This window comes from Martes martes (genome assembly GCF_963455335.1).
Source record: "Martes martes genome assembly, contig: scaffold_195, whole genome shotgun sequence".
Taxonomy (NCBI): Eukaryota; Metazoa; Chordata; class Mammalia; order Carnivora; family Mustelidae; genus Martes; species Martes martes.
The window spans coordinates 62,106-81,454 of record NW_027666398.1 but is presented as its reverse complement, the minus strand read 5'-3'; the positions used below and the strand labels follow the sequence as shown (position 1 = coordinate 81,454).

Genomic DNA, 19,349 nt, shown 5'->3' with positions numbered 1-19,349 from the left:
TTGGTTTGGGAGTGTGATGTTTTACTTTTTTACTTTTTTTTTTTTAGTGTTTTTTTTTTTGTTTGTTTAAAGATTTTATTTATTTATTTGACAGACAGAGATCACAAGTAGGCAGAGAAGCAGCAGAGAGAGAGGAGGAAGCAGGCTCCCTGCTGAGCAGAGAGCCTGATGCGGGGCTCAATCCCAGGATCCTGGGATCATGACCTGAGCCGAAGGCAGAGACTTTAACCCACTGAGCCACCCAGGTGCCCCTTTTTTTAGTGTTTTATTGAAGGTTAAGTGTGTCAGAAGACAAGAGACGGGCAGAGCAGGATAGGATCCTCCCTCGGAGAGTGGTGTAGACTTGTTGGTAAAGATCTTCTAGAACAAGCCAGGGCATTCTGCCTGCCTGGACGCCTTCCTTGGCTGGCAGGTTGTGATGCAGATGATAAAGCACCTTTCCTTTGAACCACACCCTTACCTTTTAGAAGAGAAAGTTCAGTGACTTATTCTTTTTTTTTTTAAATGAAATATTTCAAACATAGTGATTCATGGTTCATTCTTTTTTTCTCTGAGAACCCTCTAAAAATGCATATAAAATTTACAATCCTTTTGGATCCTTACACAAATTAAATTAAGAGAATTGTAACTCAGATAAATTGGTTTTCTACTTCAGATACCTTTCTAAAGCTTCTAGGGCATGGACCATTTATTTATCTTTGAAGTTTTAGGGCTGCCTTTTGAATGCTTTTAAGTCTATCGCTCTGCAATGTGAGAAGTTCTAAAAGTGGCAAACATTGTATTTTTGAGACAGTAGGATTTAAACCATAGAAGGTTATTTTTTTTCTTTTATTCTTTATTTCTTTTCAGTGTTCCAGAATTCATTGTTTATTCACCACACCCAGTGCTCCATGCAATACTTGCCCTCCATAATACCCACCACCAGGCTCACCCAACCCCCAATCCTGCTCCCTTCCAAAACCCTCAGTTTGTTTCTCAGAGCCCACAGTCTCTCAGGGTTCATCTCCCCCTCCAAATTCCCCCAACTCACTTCTCTCCATCTCCCCGTCTCCTCTGTTAAACCATAGAAGGTTATTGATGTACTCGTTAAGATGAATTTTAATTGAGAAAAAGGATGCAGGTACCGGAAAAGATGCTGCCTTCTTTCAGGGGAGCTTTTCAGTGATTGTATAAGGGTAGACTGAGTTCTTTAACTATAGTAAAAATTGGTTTAGGTGAGAATTCAATGTTTAGGGCAAGTTCAAGAAGATACCAGATGCCCTCCCCACCACCCCGCCCCCAGCAGCAATTCAGCACAATACTAGATTTATTACAATGTTAGCTACTCACCTGAAACAGATGCTGACCTATGTTAAAAAGCCACCGATTTAAGGGTTTCTACTGCCTTGCTGAGGTTCATGACGTCGGCTAAGGAGTTGATGAAATGGAGTTGAACTATAGATGAACAATACGTTCCTCCTAGTAGGGAGGGACCCAGAAAGTTGAATCCTTAAAAAAATTATTTTGGAGTATTTGGATGACCCTTCTCTCTAAGTCAAGGGAAAATAATCCTTGTTTGGAGTTTATTCAGCCCGTCTGTAAACAGATATTTCATACAGGTTGTGTGTGTTAATGCTACTTTAATCTATACAGTCCCCAAAACCTACTTCAGTGCTGTGTGTGAATGCGTGTGTGGATGTGAGAATGTGAGTGGGTGTGGTGTCTCAGGAAAGTAATCCTCAGAAAGTACTTTGAGACGCTTTTGCGGATTTTAGATCTAGCTGAACTAATCCGGGACTTCTGGATAGCATCTTATGTCATGAAAGTCAGTGAAGTTGGCAGTCTCAGAAGACCTGTGCTTCCTGGGACACTTGCTCGATGGACAACTCGGGGGGAGGATGGGGGGGTGGTTCTAATACATCGAATACAGAACTTGTATGTTTTATGGGATGGCTTTGACCCTTGCGCATAAAGCCTGGGCTTTGGGTCAGTTTTGTTAGGGCAGGTGATGGATTTATAAGAATTTGCCCCTCATTCAACAAATGATGAGTAACTATAGGTACTGCATCTGGACTCTTGCCATCACCAATGGCCAGCACTTGGCTGGGCATCCAGCCTAGCCAGCCTGCTGATGGACCACAGTGGGATGGGACCAGGGAGCTTGATGGTAGCGAAGCCCTTTCAGACCCCTTTGTATTGCTCAGCCGTGGATAGGCAGTGTGGAAATTGAGTCACGAGTGCGTACCACAGAGCCAGCCCAGTACCCAACATCCTGGGCTTATAGGACCGCGGACTGCATTTCACTGGATACATTTGTGTCCACCTGTCTGGGTTACTGGAAGAACACACTTGTGGTCAGGTGTGATGAAGCTTGTGAGTTATAGATCTGGAGGCAATTCGGGTGGGGGGGGTTGTTTTTGCATTTGTTTTAGAAAATTTATCACCACTTTCAGTCACTTCTCAGTTTTTTGCTTCTGAAATTCTAGAGGGGAGGACTAGATGATTTCCTTAGAATTCCCACATGCTGGGATAGCCCAGAGCTCAGAAGGTCATTCTGACACCACGCTGCATGCTCCTTATCATCTGGATCGCTCTGGGAGCTCCAGACGAGCTCCTTTGAGCTCCAGAACTCCTCCCGCACCAAGAATCCTCCTGTGACTTCCTTACCCCCAGGGCTTAGTCCCTTCGCCTTTCTGGGCCTCATTGTGCACCTCTACGAGGTAAAAGAATAATGACTTTGGGCATGGATTAGTCACATACGAAAAAGCCAACTCTTTTTTTTTTTAAGATTTTATTTATTTATTTGAGAGAGATAGACATAGCGAGAGAGGAAAACAAGCAAGGGGAGTGGGAGAGGGAGAAGCAGGCTTCCCACTGAGCAGAGAGCCCGATGTGGGGCTCGATCCCAGAACCCTGGGATCGTGACCTGAGCCGAAGGCAGACGCTTATTGCCTGAGCCACCCAGGCATCCCAAAGCCAACTCTTCTTAATGCTCTAGAGCTGTTGGCCAAAACAGTACAACATAGGATAACTATAATTAAATTTGCCAAGCGATCATTGTTTTCGATCTATCTTTGGAAACAAAATGGAAGAGGAACAGAAAACCCAGTTCCACCCAGCTGGAACTCTGGCCTGTTGCCTCAGTGTCTCCCCAGCTTGTTGGCCTCTGGTGGACTCCAAGACCTGCCGTGTGTCTCATCTTGTCCTGTCTATCAGTGCCAGAGCAATCATACCGTAGCATGACGACGGCCCAACTAGTTTCCTCAGAGACTGGGGTGCCTCCCTGGTACCTCCAGGGTGAAGTCCCAACTCACCTCGAAGCTCAAGGCCTTGTAAAACATAGCCTTCATAACATAACCCCACCTTAAACTTCATTTCCACTTAGCGCCCCCCCCCACTTCCTGTTCCCAGCATAACCTGTGTAGGCGCATGCTCACGCACACAGCCCCGGACATGCAGCCCCCACAAACTGTGTCACCACTCTCCCTGCCTTTGAGTGGAACGCTTCACCTCGCTCCGTGCCCTGCTCAGATCCTCTCCCTTTAAATGCCCTGGCCGTGGGGAAGTCTATTGATCTCACTTCTGGACTTTGGGGGTTTTGGGGGGGTGGGCATTACTGTTTGTCTCTCCATTGTGCTATTCATTAGAAACCTATGTGTTAGGGTCATTGTGGGATAGGTCTGTCTGATTTCTGCATCCATTCGCTCAAGAAATAAAGATGTGAGCACATACTCCTGCCAGATACCAGGCTCCAAGGCCAAACAAAATGGGACTTGCTGGTTAGTAGAACAAAGCAAGTAAGACTAGTCTGAGCAGATTGGGAGTTGGGAGAGGGGAACGGCAGGGCCTGTACTGGGCAGCACACACGCATTCCCTTGTGAGTGAGCCCCCCACACAGTTCCTTACACTTAGTGGCTGCTCCGGAAGTATGTTTTTGAATTGAACTGAACTGAAGGTGGGAGAATTTAGAGAGTCAACAGGGCAAGGGAATGGGGTGAAAGGTGTGGGACGCAGGGAGGACTGGAGAAGGCCGCCTCCTCAGAGGTGTGAGCTGGTGGGCAGGATTAAAGGTCCCTGGACCCACCAGCCTCCTTGTCTGCACAACCCAGAGGCCTGAGCAAACAATACTGCCCAACGCTTCAAGCAAGGGACTCGTGGGGAGTCGGACATAGGCAAAGAGCCACTCCTCAACCCCAATGATTGGAGTTTCCCTAATTCAAAATAGAAAAGGAAAAAAAGGTCAACATTTGCTTCTCCTAATGTGGTCATTAGGGGCAGAGTAAAGGGAAGGTGCGCTGTTTGTTCAAGGTGAGGTTTTCCCCATACTTGTCAGATTTCCAGTCAGCTAATTTAAGGAACAGATCCTTAATCGAAAGCTACTTCCATTGCTCGAGTAGCCTTGGGGTTAAGCAAACTCTTTATCTCAGTGTGCCTTGACTGGTTTTGAGCAGGATATTTTGAAACTCTAAAGTGTGGGTTGGAATGTGAACTTGAGTTCAGTACTTGGTGTCTGACTCTGCCGAGGGTGCCCTTGTCTGAGTGCTGGCCCGGATCACAGGTTTTCCCTCACCAGTGAGGGGAGAACAGAGCTCCTCTATACACTCTTTGGTCCCACATTGTTTGAAGATGGAACATTCTGGTTGCTTAAATAAGAGTCACAGTCCACTTACTTCACAGTCCTACTTGGTGCTCCCTCCACCATCTAGGATATGTCCGAACCCCTGAAAGGAAGCAGACAGGGCCTCCAGGGGTGGGCCTGGAATCACAAGGCTCTGGCATTTGTGTAACAAACACACAGTAAATGGCTGCTATGTGCCAGGCCCTGGGCTAACAAAAAGACAGGGCTTCCAGCCCACAGGAACCTTTTGCTGGGACTAGGCCAGCCTAAAGGCCTATTACCTAAAATGAGTACCCTTCTTTTACAAACAAATAAAACTAAACCGGGTTTAGTTTTATTTGTTTTCCAGCCCACAGCCAATTAGTGGTCATAAATGGAGAGTTTGTCAGGGGGATTGGTAACTGTAGACACAGAAATGATAGTAGCCAGGAATGGAAGAGGAAGACAAAGAACCTGACAAAGGAGATATTGGAATTGGAATTCTAATAGTCTGAACAGGCCAGCTGGTGTGAGGCCAAGAGCTCAGTATGTCTCCACAACTCCTGAGGACTTCATTCCCTGATCCACTCCAGTAATTGATGTTCCAGTAATAACTAAATCATTCCAAAGAAATGGATGGTTATTGTACTTAAGACAGGAGCAGGTATAGTATCTTTTTCTTTGGTCTGTTTTTTATTTTACTTCCGTGTTTTATTTTTCATTTCCACTTTAACCAACAGAATGGTCAAAATGAGTATCTGCTCCGGGACAAGCCAGAGTTACTGGGAAATTTACTTACGTGGAAGGGTCTGTTCCTCAAGTTGTTGCCATGTGTACAATCAAGAATGAGTAATTGAGGGGCGCCTGGGTGGCTCAGTGGGTTAAAGCCTCTGCCTTCAACTCAGGTCATGATCCCAGAGTCCTGGGATCGAGCCCTGCATCGGGCTCTCTGCTCAGCGGGGAGCCTGCTTCCTCCTATCTCTCCGCCTACTGTGATCTCTGTATGTCAAATAAATAAATAAAATCTTTAAAAAAAAAAAAAAAAAGAATGAGTAATTGAAAAGAGGATACAGTCAGCTGGTCTGAATATACTAGGAGCCTAAATGTAATCGCTGGAAATACCTACACAGGAGCAGTGCTCTGAAATTTATTTTCAGTGATGATCCATTTCAGAAAACCACACAGAACCCTTTGATGGACTGCCCAGGTTTCAGGGAGATGACCGTTGGGCTGTAGATGACAGGAGGTTATGCTGCCACAGACATGGGTGGGGCGGGGTGAGTTGTAACCACCCATGTCTGTCACACTGAGCTGTTCTGGAGGGAAAGCTGGAGCTAAGACAGATCTCACTTACCTGGTGGATAACAACCACCTCGAACTGTGGGTCAGCGAACTTCTGTATAAAGCTAGAGAGAGTGGGGGCGCCTGGCTGGCTCAGTCAGTGGAGCAGGCGACTCCTGATCTCAGGGTCATGAGTTTGAGCCCCACACTGGGTGTAGAGATGACTTAAATAAAAAAAATAAATCTTAAAGGAAAAAACACTAGAGACTAAGTAGGCTTTTTAGGCTTGCTGGTCATAGGGCCTCAGCAGAACGGCTCAGCTGTGCCATTGTAATGCAAAAAGCAGACGGAGCCCACACGTCTTTGAATCTCGTGACTGTGGTCCAGGGAAACGATGTGGTTAGTACTCACAGACCTGTATGGCGGCAGGAAAACCTGCGAGAATGCTTGCCTGCGGAAGTTGTCGATACACTGAGCGTTCATCAGCTCTGGAATCATTGTGGGATTTCATGGGATTTCAGCTTTTCATTTGTTGGCTTTTGGTTGAACGGAGCTTAGGATGTTAGAATCTGCTGGGCCCGGGTCCAGTCGCAGATACCCCTGTCTGCAGGCTCCTGCTGTCTTTCCATTCGGTGCCTCACAAGGGCATCCGTGTATACTTCATGCCTCTAGGTTGTGGCCGGCGGCACCACTCGCCGTTGTCTTGTGGCGAGCACAAAGTTGCTTTATTCGAAGATTCTGGTTGACAGCCTGTGCGAAACCACTGCTTTTACTCTCCTTGGGGTGGTTATTCCATACGTCATGACTCCCCGTCCCTTGGCTCCCAGCACGGTGTACCCAGCGTGTGATAGTCACGCTCTTTGTGGAGTCATACTGCCTTTCAGCCATTAATTCTCCACCATCCTGGGGAGGGGAGGCCCCAGCCTTGTTCTTTCATTATGAACCTCTGCAACTGTGGACCCCGAATGTCCATCATTTTGAGGAGCGGTGACTGCTCTGCCCGCTCAGCTTTCTGGACACGTCCTGCCTCGTCATGACTGCAGCATACTCGGTCCAGAGGCTCGCTCCGTGCTGGGGCTGAGGGCAGGGGAGGAAGGAGGCCAAAGGGTGAGGAAAGCCACAACCACTGAAGGTTTGCTCGTGCCCGGTAGAGCCCCGGCCTCCAGAAAAACACGCAGAGCCAGCGCCGCCTGTGAATGGTTTCCGCTGCTCCGAAGTGCCTGGAGTTCTCAGGGGCCCAAAGATGTCACTTGCGGTGCCATAGACCACACCGGTGGCCTCTCCGTGGCGCCGGCATCTGGGGCGAGCCTGCCAACAGCACAGTTTCTCAGTGAGAAACCGGCCTGGTGATGCAACGGGCCGCCACACATCCCGTAAGGAATCAGAGGAGGGAAATGTGTACTTGCTGCGTCTTGCGGCACATGCTGTGGACAGATCGACTTTATTATCGATCCTGAGTTATTTCATTAAATAATGTCTCCAGGGACACAGGCTGCAGCTGTTGGGAAGAAGGGGCGTGTTGCTCAGCCCGTGTTTTGGAACGAACGGATGTCTTTCCTAGAGAGAATGTGCCACGTGTGTGGGGCCCGTGGTGTGTGGGCCCTTACGGTCTGCGGCGTTCATCAGGAGCACCTGCAGCTCCCTTGGGCCTCACACCAGCCCTGGGGGCAGGGGTGCTGGGGCTGCAAGGGGGTGTCTCCGCAGGTGAAGGCACAAAGCCTCATGACGCCTCAGTCGGGTGCAGAAACACCTTTGGACCCATTGTCCAACGTTCTGCACTTGACCCCATCACCTGCGAGGAGGGCAGAACTCAGGGAGTCTCTGATTGCTGGAAAATCAGCTCTCTGGGTCATAGGACTGAGAAACCTGTTTGGTTTCAAGAACCTTCCCTCTCCTGGTGATTGTTTTTGCCTTTACCATTAGCTAATGCAGTAGTAAGTGAGAAGGTCTTCATGGTTGCTGCTTAACCCTCGTCCTAGGTCACCAGGTCCTTTCCTCCTCCTCATCCCTGTTAACCCCAGACAGCCTTCAACACCAGCCTCTGGGTTTGTCCTTGGCACAGAGGCAGCAGTGTTCACGCTGAAGAGAGTTTTCCCAGAGGGTTTGGTGCTCTGTGCCCCGTCTTGTCTTTTAAGTCACAACTGGATCATGTTTTTTGACACCGTCCTCCCAGTAGATCCCATCCCTTGTAAACAGAGAGACGTGAGTTCTGGCCCCACTTCTGAGTTGGTATCTTGTGTGTGCAGCTACAGCTACAGCTGACCTTGGGGGAGGCATTTGCCCTTGGAAGGCTCCCTTTGCATATCTGTCATGTGAAGGCTTTGGGCAAGGCAGCCATATTTCGCAAAGGCTAAGTTAACTCTCGGAAGGAAGTAAGGAAGAGAACTTACTTTTCTTTTCTTTTTTTTTTTTTTTTTTTTTTTAAGTAAACTCTACACCCAGTGTGGGGCTCGAACTCATGACCCCAAGATCAAGAGTCACGTGTTCTTCCAACTAAGCCAGCCAGGTGTCCCAAGAGCTCACATTTTATTTTTTATCATTTCTTTATTTGAGAGAGAACAAGCTTGAGTTGGGGGGGAAGGGGGAGAGGGAGAGGAAGAAGCAGGCTCCCCACTGAACAGGGAGCCCAATGTGGGGCTCGATCCCAGGACCCTGGGATCATGACCTGAGCTGAAGGCAGACGCCTAACCCACTGAACCACCCAGGTGTCCCCCATAGCTCACTTTAGAAAGGTGATTTTGTCAAGTCTCCTTGATAACAAGACACCACCAATTTTCTGGGTCCTTTCTTCTCTCTTCCAGATGCCAGTATGGACAGAATAGCTTATGATGCTTCTCCCCACCCACCACTTCCGAGACATTGAGCGGAAGCCAGAATACCTCCAGCCGGAGAAGTGTGTCCCACCTCCCCACCCCGGTCCTGTGGGAACCATGTGGTTTATCCGCGACGGCTGTGGCATTGCCTGTGCCATTGTCACCTGGTTTCTGGTCCTCTATGCGGAGTTTGTGGTCCTCTTTGTCATGCTGATTCCATCCCGAGACTACGTGTACAGCATCATCAACGGAATCGTGTTCAACTTGCTGGCCTTCTTGGCCCTGGCTTCCCACTGCCGGGCCATGCTGACGGACCCCGTGAGTATGTCTGGGCCTGTTTTAACCAGCCCACACTCTCCTCCTCTGGCCCTGGCATGGCCACAGCCTGCATGTTTCCCCGGACCTTGGGAGTGTGGAGAACAGGAGGGCAGGGCTGGGGTGGGAGAGTGAACTCGGGCCCCCCGAGGGGACACCATCTGTGCCACAGCCTCTCCGTCTTGGTAGGAGGATCCTGTATGTACACTGGCGTATGCATGCATGGAGCCTGCTACAGGAGGGGTTTGGCCCACGGGGATACCTAGCCTCTCGTTCGTTTGAAAGGCACAGTCAGATAACCGTGGAGACTAGGGACAGATTAGCAGAGTGGAAAGCATGGTGGGGGGGGGTGCAGTGGGTCAGGGCAGGGTTTCCCAGGGAAGACAGGACTGCAGCGAGGTACTCTGGAAATTAAAGCCATATCCAGTTCCAGGAACTTGCACGGAAATGGCCTTCACTTTGGGCAAGGCTCATCTTTTCCTGAAAAGCTGGACAAGCCTGTTTCAGGCAGCAGCAAGTGCCTCTTGGTGCATATCTGTGGGTAAAGCAGTGGTGTTCTGCCTGATGCCTTAGTTGAATATAGCAGGCTGTGCCAGGGGCTATTGGGTGTCATGCACCCCAGTAGTAAGCTCTCCGTTCCTGGTCATTGTCTCCCACGGGAGAAGCGAGAGTACGTGATCTGATGAAGACCTCCTGTGGCTCTGTTCGTTTGAGTGCGTAGGACAAGTATGTTTAAATTAAGAGAGGGAAAGTCCCGCTACTGGCCATGGCATTGGCCACCCAGACCGTTTTTGTGAGCCCCAGGGAGGGCAAAACAGAGACACTGGGCCCTGCTCATTCCCTCCTCGATGGGCTCCATTTCCTGCCGGTTCAGGCGGTGAGTTGTTAATCCATCCCGAGAGAGAGCCGCTTTCCTGGCTCGAGTCCACCTCAGCAGCCAGTCCAGGTAGTACCTCTTCTCCTGCATGTGCTGGCACCATTAATGGGGTCCTCGATCAGCCGGGCCCTGAAGGGCCAGGCGTACAGGCCCCCACCCCGCCACTATCTGAAAAGGAGAGTGTTCCTGTGAAACCTTTCCTAAGCCGTAAACGGCAACAAGCAAACAAGCAATTCACATTTTGTAAAAGCAAACATCCTCTTCAGATGTCTTCCTGTTGGCTGAAACAGTTACTGAAGTGGGTCTTTTGTCAAAGCAAAGTGATGTAACATGAACGTCAGGGACGGGGGCACCCATACATGGTTCCAACCAGCGTGCCCTCTGTCTGGAAAAGACAGGTGAGGCCAGCCCGGGGCGACAGAGGCTGTGGCAGGGGCAGGCCTGGGTTGCTGGGGCAAAACAAGGGAGGGGGCACGGACCAGTGTAGACGACGAGGACGGCTGCTGGCTGGCATGGCCGGCCAGTTGTTGCGAGAGCAGCGTCTTTTGGCAGGGGAAGTGGCAGGTGGTGGGCCAGGAAGACACTGACGGCGGGCCAGGCGGAGAGAGCAGCGGGCACACAGGCGTGTTGTCTCTCGAGGCACCCGGGAGCTGCATGGGATGGTGGGACCTAAGGAGGAGAATGGGTTTGGGTGGCAGTTGGATGAGGAGAGGCAGTCTAGAGTCCCTGAGGATTTTGAGTAAAAGTGTCATTTTACGGGGATCATGCTGGCAGCCCTGAGGAAGAGCCCTGGGGGCCCTGATGAGCGGGACAAAGTAAATGGCGTGCTCATTGATGGCCTTCTCCATGAGAGGGCCTTTCCGGACAATGGTGACAGCTGTGAGCAAGACAGACCAGAATCCCTGCCTCCTTGGAGCTCACGCCTTAGCGCAGAGGGTCAGACAGCTAAGATGTGAGCCAATGAACAAGGTGATTTCAAACATCGATAAGTATTTTAAGGACTGTCGAAGAGTGTGATCGGGTGATGTGGTGGTGACTTTCTGGGGCACAGGGGGGGCCTACCTTAGGGATCTGAGAAGGGCAATGAGCGGAGCCCTTGAAGCTGAGGCCTAAATGGCACGGAGCTGTGAGTCAGGCCAATGAAGCCCTGAAGGCACAGCCTTCTGGGAAGGGGAGAGAGTAGTTGCAAAGGCCCAGAGGTGGGCACGCACTTGGCATATTTGGGGAGCAAGACTAAAACCAGGGTGATTGCCACATGGTCAGTGGGAGCAAGAGGAGCTGGATAGGATGGCAGAAGCCGGATCATGCGGGGCCTCAAGGGCCTCATGAGAGCTTGGCTCTTCGTTCTCACGCAGTGGGAAGCCATCGAAGAGGCATGACATGACCTGGTTTTTTGTTTTGTTTTGTTTTGTTTTAATTTTTTTAAATTTATTTATTTGACAGAGATCACAAGTAGGCAGAGAGGCAGGCGGGGGGGGGAGCAGGGGGAAGCAGGCTTCCCGCCGAGCAGAGAGCCCGATGCAGGGCTCAATCCCAGGACCCTGAGATCATGACCTGAGCCGAAGGCAGAGAAGCTCAACCCACTGAGCCACACAGGCGCCCCCATGACCTCATTTTTAAAAAGACAGTGCGTTGTGCTTGCAACGAGGGTTTGAGGTGGAGCAGAGACCCAAGAGGACTGGAGGGATGGCAGTGGTCCACACATGGCATGGTTGGTGGCTGAGACCAAATTGGGAGCAGTGAAGCTGGACAGAACTGTTGGATTTGGAGTGTATTTTAAGCCACTAATTCTCAAACCGGGCTGCACATTAGAATCCCTTAGGGAGCTTTGAAGAAGTACGGATGTCTGGGTCCCATCCCCAGAGATTCTGCTCTGATTGGTTTGGGGCAGGGCCCTGGGTATCGGGGTGTTCTAAACTCCCAGGCGTCCTCTGTGTTCAGCGAGGTCTGAGAACCACTCTTCCGAAGGGCTGACAGAACGGAGAGGGACTGGAGAGTGTGCCTTTGAGCGTCTTGGCCTGAGCAGCTAGGGCATTGCTCGTGCGTTTATTAAACGGGAGAGTCGAGGAGAACGGATTTTGGAGGGAAGTCAAGGCTTCTGTTCTGGCCAACTGTGTCTGTATTACACGTAAGCAGAGATGACAGGTGGGCAGTAGAGAGCCAGGTTTAGGGCCGGTGGAGGGTCAGGATCAGACAGCTTCGTGCGGCGTCACTGGTGTCTAGAAGGCACCTGAGTCAGGGAACTGGATATCAGGAGGACAATGGTGGGAAGGCTCTGGCCTGGCATTCCAGCTGCCCCCACACCACGCGTCCTTTTCCCCTATGTTGACTCGAGTGGCCTCTCTGGGGTCTCCTGCATTTGGATGATTTGGATGATTCTCACAGCTTCCCATTGCTAGTGAGTAAACCATAGACTGTACCCCAGACACCAGCCAGCTTCCCATCGGTGTGTTTTGCTGGTGGCCCCAAAGAAAACTGGGCCCCCAAATGAAGCATCTGTCAGATATCTAGCATTACTAGTAAGGGGAGCAACTCCAGACCTGTCCTAAAGGCGTGCCCCGCCTCGGGCTCTCCAGCTACCTGTTTTTCCTCTTTCCCAGCACACTGAAGTGTTATGCAAAACCCAGTCCTATGCAAAACCAAGCCCTCTCTGGAGAGAGGTGGGAGGCCCTGGGGCAGCATGGGGAGCCTCCAACTCACACTGAAAACAGATCAAATTGGGGGTTCCTTATTAACAGTGCAGGATGGGTGTGTTTTTAGGAAGGTGCCAATGCAGAGTCCTAAGGAGCTCCCTAACAGGATTATAATGTTTTGTATCTCAGGAATTCATGTTGCCTATAGTTCTCAAACTATCTCTGTGGGTTATAAACAACATATAACAATGTATGCATTGTTTGTCATTTGGGTTTGTTAGTATTACTAGGTTATATTAAAAAAAAAAAAAGAAGAAGAAGAAGAAGAATCTCTTCTAGTCTCCTCCACGTAGTTGCTAGACCCCTTCCAGCTTTGAAATCTTACCGCGGTTGGACCATCAGAACAACTGTAACCACCCACAGCTTTCTGGACCGGTTAGCAGTCATTCCCCCACTGCAGTGGGAAACTGGTCTGTGCAGAGCTTGAGCGGGAGAGGGAAGAGGGAAATGGCTCACAAATGGAGATGAAGCTCCCGTGGGAAGTGGGGTCAAAGGGATGGGCCTGGAAGGAGAGGGAAGGGAGCCAAAAGGGCCTCACTTGGAGGAGGGGGGGGGCAGCTGGCCTAGAGGTGGCATGGTGTGGGCAGACCCCAAGGCAGACCACGATCAGGTCTCGGGTGCGCTCGCCTTGCTTACACTGAGGGTGTGTCATGTCAGGGAGCTCTCTGTGTTCCCAAAACACCTCAGAGCTCTGGAGGGAGCTCTGACCACCCGGAGGAGGCAGCCTCTTGAAAACAAACCAGGCTTAAAGACATATTAGTACCCATCTCCCTCCCCACCCCAGCCCCAGCGTCACCACTTCTTCCCTTCACAGACACATTTTAATTCCTCATCCTGTGAGCTTCCTCAGAAATTTAAAATTTAAATCTGAAATTTTAAATCTAAAATTTAGATCTGGGACATCTGTCTGTCTCCCAGAAGCTGCTAAAGCTGAGAGGCCTAGCTTGTCCCGTTTTGCCCTGGCTGCCAGGAAGCTCAAAGCCAAGCCGCTGTGCATTCGTAATAATCGTATAAACCCTTCTGATCACATACTGACCAATCACTTACTAACTCATGACCGGAAATGATCCCAAATCTGAGGTTTGACAAAAGGAGGCATATAAATCGATTTAACCACATTGTTAAGGAAAAGAAAATCCATCTGTCTGCCTGCCCCACTGCCCCTCCCTCCCTATGAATCCCATCTTGTGAACACCTTGCCCTACATGGACTTTACATGATGGTCTCAGACCACTGCAGGCCTCTATCTCAGTCTTGCCTGCCAGAACTCATCCACGTGCAGCTGGTGTTCCCTTCTGGAGCCGCCGTGACCTCATTGATTACACACTGTGCACAGAGTCGGTTAGCAAGTATTTACTCGGGCCGGCAGCGTGGCAGCATGGCGGCAGGCCTCCAGAACACAGAGGCGGGATGGCCCTGGGGCCTCCCACAGCATGCCGGGCGAGAGGCCAGCGCTGGGTGCAGCAAGAGGTCCTAACCAGTTCCCCCACAGCAGGTCAGTTGCCTCGGGGGTCATTCTCCCTTGTGCCAGGCAGCTTCTCATACCTGCCACTGAGCAACTTAGAAACACCAACTGAAAAATCATTTTGGCTCCAGAGAGAGGAGAGTGACCCATTTGGGGATTACCTACTTCCCACCTTTCTGCAGAGGAGACAGGTGGCCTGTGACACAGGCCTGGGACTGGTCACGGTGTCCCTGGCAGAGCTGATTAAGGGAGGGTTTCTGCCCGGACAGCAGGTGCACTCATTCCTCAATCCCAGGAGCAGAGAGCCCGATTTGTGGCTTGATCCCAGGACCCTGGGTTCATGACGCGAGCCAAAGGCAGACGCTTAACGACTGAGCCACCCAGCCCCCCCCCCCCCGTTTCAGTCTTAATGTTAGCGTGCTGATATAGTTGCTGGCAGGAGAATGATATTATCACATCAAGGCAACTATAAAAAACCTCTTCAATCAGCATCTCATAAATACCTAAGTTGTCTTCTGATAGAGACAAGGGTTCTAGACTGGGATTTTCTGGGTCCAAATCCTGGTTCTGCTACCTGTTAGCCATATAATCTTGGGAAGTCGCTTGATTTCTCTGCTTTAGTTACCTCATCTGTAAAATGGGGAATAACATAGTCTCTGCCTCATAGGTTTATTGGCAGAATTAACCAAGAGGATACAATAAAGCGCTTGGAACTATGCCTGGCGTAGGAGCACTCAGATGTCTGTTGTATCGTCGTTATCCTTCAGCTTGGGTTTATTGAAAACATGCTCCTTGCCAGGCCCTGGGCCGTGCGCTGGGCTGCAAATTGAAAGACATCGTCTCTGTCATCCAGGAATTTACAGCCGTGCACGATCAGTGTGTACTTAAATGATAGGTGTTACAAGACAAAAACAGGCCCAGGCAGCAAAGGCCAAGTGAGGGCTTCTGTCTTGGGTGCGGCCCAGGGCCATGAGGAAAAAGCAGAGGAAGATCCCAGGGTGAGTTTTGGTTCCAGTGCAAGAGGCAAGCAGGTGCCTGGCAGGCTGGGGGGAGGTGCTGACGTGGGGTCCCTGGGGGCCCAGGAAGAAGACTTGGAGGGCACAGTGCCTTTGGGAAACTGCAGGGAGTCCGCAGGGATGGGGGGTGGGGGGGCGGCACTGGATCAGTGGTCCAGGGCTGGCTTGAGGCAGCCCTGCACAGGCCTCACCCAGGAGCTCGGACGCTGGGCCCCAGGGGAGGCTCTGCGAAGCCTGGGAAGGTGCCCAGGCAGGGAGAACAACATGGCTGGATTCCCATTTTAGAAAGTTTACTCTGGGAAATAGTAAAGGAGAATGGACAGAGGTGGGAGATGCTCTAACCCCTGGGGCACGTGAGGATGGGTCAGAACGAAGACCACGACAGCAGCGTGGAGGGGAGGACATGGGATTTGAGGCAGAGTTTGGGGCCAGTATGTAGGGTAGAGGGTTCAGAGAGCTAGGGATGGCTGCCGGATTTCTACACTGAATGCACGGTAACCAGATGTCCCACAGGCCAGGGAAGGGAGAGTAGAAGCAGGGGTTCGGGGAGAAAGGAACAGATTCACTTCTTACATGGTGAATTTGGAGGATTGGTTTTCTTTGGCTTTAAAGCCTCTTGAACAACCAGGTGGAGATGTCTGCAGCTTGAAAAGAGGCCTGAGTTAGAGCCCGGGTTTGAGCATCACCACTGGGGGTGACAGGGAGGACTGTCGGTGGCAGGGCGTGGGGGAGGTGCAGAATGAGCAGGGAGAGGGCCAGAAGGGATCCCTGAGGAGCACTGGGGTCCAAGGTGGGCAGCATCCCAAGGGAAGGCAAGGGCCCCAGGCCCAGAGGCAGGTGAACACCCAGAGGGAGCAGAGCAGCCTCAGGAAAGAATGACGGAAGGGACTGGATGGTCACAGGAGATCCGAGGAAGATGAGGGCTTAGAACTGACCTTTGGGGTTGGTCATGGGGAATTGCTCAGTGACCTGGCGAGAGGCATCCCTGGTGTGGAGATGCCCAGTGCTGGAGAGCAGTGAACTATAGTAAGGGAGAGGTAGCAGAGACGGAAGTGTGCATGACCTCGAGAAGCTCAGGTGTGAGGGGAGGGAGAGCCCGAAGTGTGCACACAACACAGGCGAGAAGCTTTGAGGTAAAAGTCTGCAGCACCTGAAGGATTAGCTGGGACCCTCACCTTCCCAGCTGGTGGTTTACTCAAGCAGACTTGGTTTCTCTGAAATAGGAAAGGAACTAGGTAGGGGTCCAAGGAAGGTACTGGAAGTTTGGGCTAGGCACTGAGGGGAATGGTTGCCAGAACCATATCACACCTCGCTGCCCCAGATTTAAAACAGATGCCGCTATGGGGCCAAATGCATATTTTAGAAACCTAGGAGCATTATGCACTTACAAATTCTTTAGTGTTTTCAGCTTGCTGTGCACAGAGAAAAGACTGGAAGAATATCCTCCAGCATGTTAATTACACGGATCTACAGGTGGTGAAGTCAAAGGATGGGTTTTCCTTTTCAATTTCCTCATCTCTATATTTTTGTAAGTCACGAACAAGGATTACCGTGGCAATGAGGAAAGAAGCATTGCGACGTTGTGGTCTGCCAGGCTACAGTGACACGGAAGCTTCAAGGCCTCCCCGCAAGATGCTAAGAATGGGGGGTAGGCGGTTCTCAGTGGTGCCAGCGCGACAGCACTGGCAGAAACGTCTCAGCAGGGCTTCCAACTCCCTGCCGTCTGTCCAGAACTGTACCGAACAAAATTCCTGACCGTGAACTAATAACAGGAAATTCTGAAATCTTTGGAGATAAGCAGAGAAGAGAATATGCTTTTTAGAAAGAGGAAGAAAGAAAGAGACAGACGTTTGAACCAGAGGCAGGGAAGGGCCTGTGTCAGGGTCTGGTCGGTCTCAGGGACTGGCCCAGCTGGTCTCTGGCTCTGAGAGGCGGATTCACGAGACGGACGGGCACACTGCTGTATGATGTCTTCCCTCGTGGTCTGGAACAGCAGGCAATAATGAGGGTACCAAATGAGGGCTCCAGTGGCCCTTTGTGGTGTTGGGATTCCCTCCTGTAGCCCTTTCTGTGCGGCCTCCCAAGGTTTACAGCAAGTTCTGGTGGCTGGGACCTTAAAAATTGGATGTGGTGAGAGGACAACGTGAACCTTCATTTAGGATAACTCAGCCCCCTTGCTTTATCTCCTTGGGCCAGTGATGTTCCTCGGGGCTTTGCCTTTGTAGGTAAGACAAGAGTGACATCCAGCTGCAGTTTTATGGCCTCAGGATCCATAAAAGGTCCCACGATTGCCCAAACTCAGTGACTTTTTACATTAAAAGGAATTAATGTGGCCCTCTGGGCTTCTGTGGGGCCTTCTCTGCCTGGGCCAGTACCCTTCCCAGTCCCCCTTTAAAATCCACTCCTCTGGGTGGTCAGGGCCCTGCCTTGCCTTTGGAAAGACTTCCAGACCCTGCCCTTCTCTGGTGCCTCTAGGCAGGGCCCCAGATATCCCCCGATGAGATGGTCATTGCCTTTTAATTATAAAATTCAGGAAAGCTGGTCATATTCCTGCTTTGGGTATCTCCTTCCCAGGTTGTATTTTTTCGCTCGTATTTTTAGTGAGTTTCTAATTGCAAATGCCATGTGTTCTTATTAGGACGTTTTAAGAAATATGGTTCAGAAAGTACATATTACCTGTGATCCTACTCTGTGAGATAACTATTAATAATTTTGCAGGTGTCTTTGTGTTTTATACACACCGTTGACCCCTGAACAACATGAGTTTGAGTTGCACAGGTCCACATATACACGAATCTTTTTTTTTTTATAAATGCAGTCCAGTACTATGAGTTTGTTTTCCTTATAATTTTCTTAACATTTTCTTTCCTCTAGCTTACTTTATTGTAAGTCAATACTTTATTGTACAGTATATAATATGTATAACATACAACATACTTGTGAATTGACTGCTTACCTTATTGATATTCTGGTCAGCGGTGGGCTATTAGTAATTAAGTTTTGGGGGAGTCATAAGCTAAATGTGGGTGTGTCAGCAAGGGCCCCTAACCCCTCCATTGTTCAAGTGTCTAACTATGTGTCAACTCTGTACCAGCATGTCTTACATGCCATATACTGTTTAGAAATCTACATTTGGGGGAGTCTGCTTCTCCCTCTGACCCTCCCTCTTCTCCTGCTCTCTCTCTCTCTCTCTCATTCTCTCTCTCAAATAAATAAGTAAAATCTTAAAAAAAAAATCTACATTTGCCTTCAACAATCTGTCACAGACGTTCTCCGCATTAATAGCTGTATACTTTTATAGCATGTTTGATGTCAGGAGATGTATCCTGAAAGGCGTTATACATACCACAGAGTCCTTGCCTACCAAGTTTGTTTGATTTTAGAATTTTTATCTTAGGGACTGAGGGTAGCTCAGTCGGCTAAGCGTCTGCCTTCAGCTCAGGTCATGATCCCAGGGTCTTGGGAGTCCCGAGTTGGCTTCCCTCCTCAGCGGGGAGCTTGCTTCTCCCTCTGCCCTGCCCCCTGCTTGTGCTCTCCCCACTCCAATAAATAAGTAAGATCTTAAAAAAAAAAAAAAAGAAAGAAAATTTTTATCTTAGGCTTTTCCGGTACCTGACTGCATTTTGCAGACCAGATTTTTTTTCTACTTTTTTGAATGTTTAGAAAAAATGTTACTGATGGTTAAAGGGTATAAAAGATAACATGATGGTATGATGATAACGATGTCTTCACTCCTCTCCAGTCTCATAAATAAAACATCATAAAGACAGTTGAACCTCTTTGTATTCCCCCCAACCCCACCCCACTTCATTCCTCTCCCAGCCTCCCCACCACCATGGAGGTGATGGTTACCCTGAATCACGTGTAGTTTTCAGCATTTTTGGTGCCCACAGTGTCCAGGTGCCAGGATCCACGTTTCTAGACATTTCTTCTCGGGACCACATCTCTGTCCCACTCAAAATCCTGAGCCTCCACCAATGCGAAGAGCGTTCCTGTGGACGAGCAGTCCTTTGGATTTTCTCATGTCCTGTTTGTTGCCCCGTCTCCCTCAGACAGACCAGTGGAGATGCGCGGCACTGTTCCTAGTGAAGTCAGTCCCGTGCTGCCCATTTCAGGCGTGAGCAGGTCCTTTATGAGACAGGAAAGCGCAGGTGATAGCAGATAAAGAACTGGTGACAGGGGTCAGCAGGGCAAAGTTGGGGAGCCCAGCAGAGAGCCACAGGAGGGATGGGGTGACAGGGAGGAGAGGGGAGCACTCTTTGCCTCCCCAGAGAGGCACCCCAGGGCCACTTTGAGACAAATTGAAAATCTTC

The 19,349-nt window shown here is 50.1% G+C and overlaps 1 protein-coding gene across 4 annotated transcripts in view; it reads left to right on the top strand.

Annotated features, from left to right (window-relative positions):
- The window catches only part of ZDHHC3 (zDHHC palmitoyltransferase 3), a 53,813-nt gene that overhangs the window by 8,483 nt on the left and 25,981 nt on the right, over window positions 1-19,349 (top strand). For all 4 annotated transcript variants that reach the window (XM_080831597.1, XM_080831596.1, XM_080831599.1 and 1 more), the window contains exon 2: window positions 8,659-8,988. In XM_080831597.1, coding sequence (XP_080687723.1) covers window positions 8,683-8,988 — 306 coding nt within the window. In that variant the 5' untranslated portion in view covers window positions 8,659-8,682. The remainder of the gene's footprint in view (window positions 1-8,658; window positions 8,989-19,349) is intronic.